Here is a 6,737-nt window from a genome sequence, read left to right as displayed (position 1 = left end):
AATCGACTCAATGGACAACAACAAGACAATTGATTAACATCGGCCCTAGCGGCTCATAAATGAACTGTGGCGTGACTAATGGTGGTGGTCGGCAGTAGGTTCAACATGGAATTGGTCGAGGAATGCAACTATGGCGATAGTGTTGATAGAAACGTCGTCGAGTGGTCAGGAAATACATAAAAATGACGGTTGTTGTGTCTCTGACGAACGTGCGCATAATCTATAATAGGATCGGTTTTTGTGTTCGTTTGATCGTGACTTAGATATGAAGCCGATAAAGATGGTGATGTATCAAAAAATATAGTAGTAAAGGCCTATGAATCGGTACGTCCATAGAGAACTTTTTAGAGAAATATATATGGTGGGAGAAGTTGTATGAAAGTGAAACTAGGGTTAGAGACTTAGAGGGGATAAATGTAGGTTTTCAACTCTTGGGCTCCTTGCCATAAAAGTGTTTGTATATAAACAGTATACAAGTATACAGAAGGTCTTTGTTTACATATTACCCGCATGTGGCGGCAAGCACTACAACGACACAAACAGAGCATGTTCTAAGGTTGCGGTTGGGTAAACGTATCTTTCTCCATGACTTTCCCTCATACCCCTCTTTAATATACATCAAATTAAGTGAATATCTATTTCCTTTTAATGTTAAAAGAGTGAAGTATTGATGATTTGACAAGTCAGAGGAGGGATACAATTTAAAGAAAATCATGAGAGGATGTACGTTTAGCACAACCCCTTTTATTAATAAATAAAATGATCGTAGGTTGTAGGGTTAGTTAATCTCACTTAATTAGTCATTAGAAAATGATCATATTAACTGATATATTATGTTACGGTCATAATACTATAGATACTTGAATATAATTGTTGAATAAAATAGAGACTTTGTAACTTAAAGTCCCTATACAGTTATAGCCATAACCTACCATAGTATCATGTATACGATCATTATCTTTAACTTTGGCGAATTAGCAAGACACATATATAGGTCTTGAACCATTCCGGCTTTTTGTTTAATTGGGTGCGCAGTGACATTTATCAGGAAGCATAAAGAATTTGATATTGGGTTGGGTTTTAGGATTTAGAATAGATCTTACACATTCTTGATGGATTATTATCTGTAGGCATATGAATTTCTTGTAGTGTACTGTGTTTGAGATGCAACAAGTTTCTATGTGGCATACCAGAGGGCTTTGTTTGGTTTGAATGTATATGATAATTGAATTTGACCCCTTGAGTTGAACTTTCTTATAAAGATCCTACAAATTAACCCTGAAACTCCAATATCTCTAGGATCAAACATCATTTTTGAAGGAATTAAACGTTAACCTGTTTAGGGACACACATAAATGTTCTTTGTTCTTAGGGTGGGATAATGCCTACAGTTTTATATTATTTCATTCTCTATCAATAAAATCCTCGGTTTATCGTCCCTTTTATCAAAAAGGAAATAAATAAAATAAAAATGTACTCGATACATCGACTAGACTTGAATGCCGTAGATGGAATTTTTTGCAACTTACATTTGCAGAAAAAAGATTTTGAGCCACAAAGATTACATTTTTTATAGAGTTCTCGCGGTTAACCGCCTCTAAACATTACATGGGAATAATTTTATCAATCCCAAGATACTTTGTTTCAGTCGATGACTCTTGAAGGCTAGCTAGCTATTTCCTCCGACTTGAAATCATGTCTAATACATAAACCAAATCGAAGAATGCAGAAGAAAAATACCAAAGATTAACTCGGAGAAAATGCATTATTTAGTACTCTTGATTGTCGCTTTCGCTCCAGTCTTCAATTGCTTGTAAGACTGCTTGTTTCACCATACGAGTGTCGATGGTTTCTCCATTGTCTTCTCTCTGTAAGAATGATTGGTGGTTAGGTTGATGCTAAAACGTTAAATTATAAACCATCTTTTTGTATTTCAGAGAACGTTAAATTATAAACCATCTTTTGTATTTCAGAGATATAAATGAGACAATAATAACCTAAGGTTAATATTTGAGATGACATACATTATGGCGAGGATGTTTATAATTGCTTGCTCACTTACGAGTGTTTGTTTACCCGGAGGCTTAATATACACTAAACGAAGCCAAAATTATGAGGCGCTAAGGCATCACGATTGTGCTTCAAAGGCCAATGACAAGGCCTAACTTATTCTGAGATGATTGTTTTTCATCAAAGTTGATCATTTATGAAACTAGGAATAATGATATAATCCATTGTTTCTCTATCCTTTTTCTTCCTTCATATTTGAAAACCCTTTTATATTACTCAATTTTTTTTTATGCAAAATTATTAAAGGTGGTAGGTAACAATAGTCTTTACTTAAAATATTCAACAATAAAACCATGATTTTTTCCTTCTTAAATTTCTGGAATATGAAAGTATATGATTTAGCATTGGTCATAAAGGTAAGGTAATTTTAGAGGATGGCATCATATCCTAGTGACACCAGTTTATCCTTAACAATGTGACCCGTTTAATCCCATTAAATGGACAATAGATGTATTTTAGAGTTGATTTTTAGATGGGTGTGCGTGTGTTCCGTTAAATAAACCGAAAAAAGGTAATTACCTCAACTCCAAGTGCTTCAAGTTGAAAACTGCCTGTACAAGAAACCCTAGCTTCCAAAACATTAAGACTTAAGTCTTCAAACACTTTCAACACAAAAACAAGTAGACCTGGGCAGCTTCTTTCCGAATACACGTTTACTCGCATACCCTTTTCTAAAGTTTCTACTGTAACCTGAGTAAAACACAAACACATTTTAACCAAAAAAATAGTATAAATCCAAAGAAAAAACAACTATGGCAATATATATATATATATACCATAGGCCATGAGTTCTGGTAAGTCGAGCTTCGAGCTATGTCTTGATTCAGTATATCTATTTTCTGTTTAAGCTCTTTTATGTACTTTGACGCATCAACTATGATCGATGTATCTTCCTTCTGCACATTTGTTTTAATGAATCATTCATAATTATTATAAAGATAAATCAACAGAACCCAAATTTGATTTTCTAGTTGGATCACTTAAAAAGGATGAAATTTCTTAATAGTATGCCACTTGGACTTCGAAACCGGACTTAATCCAAGACTATTTAGAGGTGATTGTAATAACAAAAATTTGGGTTTGAAGTCATGAGGTTAATTAAAATGATGGTGATTCATGTCTTCAAGATTGGTCATGAATCATCAAGAAAAACTAATGAAATAGAAAAGTGTAAAACTAGAACCTTTTTAAACCCAAAACTAATAAGTTATTTTGAGTGAGTTACAATCATTTGAAAATCTAGCCAGTTTTTTAATCGAATGAAAAGAAAGAAGAAAGAATGAATGGAAATTACTGCATGAGAGTTTGTAATTGATCGAAGAAGTTGCAGCTTCTCATGCAGTGCAGCCTTCTTGTGCTCCGTTGACACCATTTTTTAGTTCTTTCTTGAATTGTTTATTCTTGCTTTGTGGCATCAATCTCAAGCTTTTTAAAGAGGGTATTTGAGCAACCAGTCAAAATGATCATTTTGTTTGCTACATACACATGACAGTCTTATACTCTCTCTGGAGTAAAAAACCAAAAATCTCCCTGAAAAGATCTTTATTTTGGTTGGAACTTCTGTAAAATTCCAAATTTACCCTTTTGTTTATAATAGTTTCCAAGAAAATATGGAGTATGCATCAACAAATATTTCGAATAGCTGACCCATAACGTTGATGTTATAAACGTATTCTATAAGTCGAATGAGATGTTTTCGGTTGTTCATAGTCGGACAAAACTGGGCTTATCTAACAAATGGCTACAAATTACTTGCGAAGATGATATACATGACACCTAAAATGCTTGGTTTTGGAGTCATATCTTTAGAAAATATCACTAAAAATCTCTCCTGGATCTCCTCAGATAATGCATTTAAGCTTTATGTAATAAGGAAAAATGAGATAAAATTAACAATGCTATTAATTCAAAATAGGTTATTCAAGTTTGATGATATTGTTCTAATCAGGTTATTCACACATTTTGGTTATTCAAGTTTGCTTTAGGTTCCAAGCTAGTTGGTCACCAATCATATATGGTATTTCTTTTATTTATTTTTTTTCATAATATTATATACGAATTGCAACAACACGTCATTTATTATTATTTTTTGTAATGCTTCTTACTTTTTTATATGAGTGTGCCTATTGGCACACTAAAGTGCCTATTGGCACACCAAACCCTAGCAAAAGTTAGGGTTTATCTACGCTGCGTATTGGTCAATACGCAGCCTATAAGGTAAACCCTAGACGCTGCGTATTGACCAATACGCAGCGTAGATAAACCATAGATCTCAGTGCCTGATTACCAATCATTGCACAGAAAACAAGGCCCCTATACGCTGCGTATTGACCAATACGCAGCGTATACAAAACTGATGCTCATTTGAGGTCATTTTGGTAGGTTTGAAGTGTCAAATTTTTGCCAGGTTTCTATACGCTGCGTATTGACCAATACGCAGCGTATATAAACTTGGTAAAATTTGACACTTCATACCTGGAAACATTTTGTGTCAATTTCAGAAACATAAGGGACCATTATTGTAAATCCTGGAAACATCAGGGACCATTTATCTAAATTATCAAACATCAGGGACCATTTTTGTAATTTTATGAAACTTCAGGGACCATTTTTGTAATTTTATGAAACTTCAGGGACCATTTTTATAAAAAATGAAACACCAGGGACCAAAGTGTAAATATATATAAAATCAGAATAAAAGGGGGTCTTCTTTAAAGAACCGGCCCTTAGCATGAATCGAACTCGTGACCTTTCATTTAGAACCGTAACGCCTTAACCAGTTTATCCTCCGTTCCGGAGCTGTTAGAACATGGAACTTAATTCTTATATGCAGTGACTACTAATACGCTGCGTATTGACCTATACGCAGCGTATACTGACAGTTAGTATACGCTGCGTATTGGTCAATACGCAGCGTATAAAGCCTTCTGAACTTTAAATTCACACAGAACCTGGAACTTAATTCTTATATTTTTTTTATTATTTAGTCGACGTCGTCCGTAAGGCGCGTACGGGCCTAACGAGCGTCGAAACTAAGCCCGTCGTTAAACGGACTTAGTTTCGACGCTCGTTAGGCCCGTACGCGCCTTACGGACGACGTCGACTAAATAATATTTTTTTTATTATTTAGTCGACGTCGTCCGTAAGGCGCGTACGGGCTTAACGAGCGTCGAAACTAAGCCCGTCGTTGCCCGTTAGGCCCGTACGCGCCTTACGGATGATAAATTTACAAAAATGGTCCCTGAGGTTTGATGTGTTTACAAAATTGGTCCCTGAGGTTTGATGAATTTACAAAAATGGTCCCTGGTGTTTCCAGGATTTACACAAATGGTCCCTGGTCAATTTCTGAAACACAAGGGACCATTTTTGTAAATCCTGGAAACACCAGGGACCTTTTTGTAAATTCATCAAACCTCAGGGACCAATTTTGTAAACACATCAAACCTCAGGGACCATTTTTGTAAATTTATCATCCGTAAGGCGCGTACGGGCCTAACGGGCAACGACGGACTTAGTTTCGACGCTCGTTAGGCCCGTACGCGCCTTACGGACGACGTCGACTAAATAATATTTTTTTTATTATTTAGTCGACGTCGTCCGTAAGGCGCGTACGGGCCTAACGAGCGTCGAAACTAAGTCCGTCGTTAAAATTTTAACGACGGGCTTAGTTTCGACGCTCGTTAGGCCCGTACGCGCCTTACGGACGACGTCGACTAAATAATATTTTTTTTTATTATTTAGTCGACGTCATCCGTAAGGCGCGTACGGGCCTAACGAGCGTCGAAACTAAGTCCGTCGTTGCCCGTTAGGCCCGTACGCGCCTTACGGATGATAAATTTACAAAAATGGTCCCTGAGGTTTGATGAATTTACAAAAATGGTCCCTGGTGTTTCCAGGATTTAATAAAATGGTCCCTTGTGTTTCAGAAATTGACCAGGGACCATTTTTGTAAATCCTGGAAACACCAGGGACCATTTTTGTAAATTCATCGAACCTCAGGGACTAATTTTGTAAACACATCAAACCTCAGGGACCATTTTTGTAAATTTATCATCCGTAAGGCGCGTACGGGCCTAACGGGCAACGACGGACTTAGTTTCGACGCTCGTTAGGCCCGTACGAGCCTTACGGACGACGTCGACTAAATAATATTTTTTTTATTATTTAGTCGACGTCGTCCGTAAGGCGCGTACGGGCCTAACGAGCGTCGAAACTAAGCCCGTCGTTAAACGGACTTAGTTTCGACGCTCGTTAGGCCCGTACGCGCCTTACGGACGACGTCGACTAAATAATATTTTTTTTATTATTTAGTCGACGTCGTCCGTAAGGCGCGTACGGGCTTAACGAGCGTCGAAACTAAGCCCGTCGTTGCCCGTTAGGCCCGTACGCGCCTTACGGATGATAAATTTACAAAAATGGTCCCTGAGGTTTGATGTGTTTACAAAATTGGTCCCTGAGGTTTGATGAATTTACAAAAATAGTCCCTGGTGTTTCCAGGATTTACACAAATGGTCCCTGGTCAATTTCTGAAACACAAGGGACCATTTTTGTAAATCCTGGAAACACCAGGGACCTTTTTGTAAATTCATCAAACCTCAGGGACCAATTTTGTAAACACATCAAACCTCAGGGACCATTTTTGTAAATTTATCATCCGTAAGGCGCGT

General features: G+C 36.9%; 1 protein-coding gene across 1 annotated transcript; it reads right to left on the bottom strand.

Annotated features, from left to right (window-relative positions):
- Nucleotides 1-1,490: 1,490 nt before the first annotated feature.
- On the bottom strand, nucleotides 1,491-3,540 carry LOC110878060. Its single transcript, XM_022126317.2, has 4 exons — nucleotides 3,365-3,540; nucleotides 2,847-2,966; nucleotides 2,590-2,760; nucleotides 1,491-1,868 (listed from the first exon to the last, which is right to left on the bottom strand). The coding sequence occupies exons 1-4, from the start codon at nucleotides 3,440-3,442 to the stop codon at nucleotides 1,770-1,772; spliced, it is 468 nt and encodes a 155-aa protein (XP_021982009.1). The 5' UTR covers nucleotides 3,443-3,540; the 3' UTR covers nucleotides 1,491-1,769.
- Nucleotides 3,541-6,737: the final 3,197 nt, after the last annotated feature.

The sequence above is a fragment of the Helianthus annuus genome, chromosome 9 (assembly GCF_002127325.2).
Source record: "Helianthus annuus cultivar XRQ/B chromosome 9, HanXRQr2.0-SUNRISE, whole genome shotgun sequence".
NCBI lineage: Eukaryota > Viridiplantae > Streptophyta > Magnoliopsida > Asterales > Asteraceae > Helianthus > Helianthus annuus.
This window is presented reverse-complemented; position numbering and strand designations above follow the sequence as displayed.

What these genes read in the sequence shown, in the direction of transcription:
- LOC110878060 (XM_022126317.2), bottom strand. Translation starts at nt 3,442, where the DNA reads ATGGTGTCAACGGAGCACAAGAAGGCTGCACTGCATGAGAAGCTGCAA. An exon ending in CAATTACAAACTCTCATGCA is followed by an intron (nt 2,967 to 3,364) that starts GTAATTTCCATT and finishes ACAAATGTGCAG; the next exon opens with AAGGAAGATACATCGATCAT. An exon ending in TTGAAGCACTTGGAGTTGAG is followed by an intron (nt 1,869 to 2,589) that starts GTAATTACCTTT and finishes TCATTCTTACAG; the next exon opens with AGAGAAGACAATGGAGAAAC.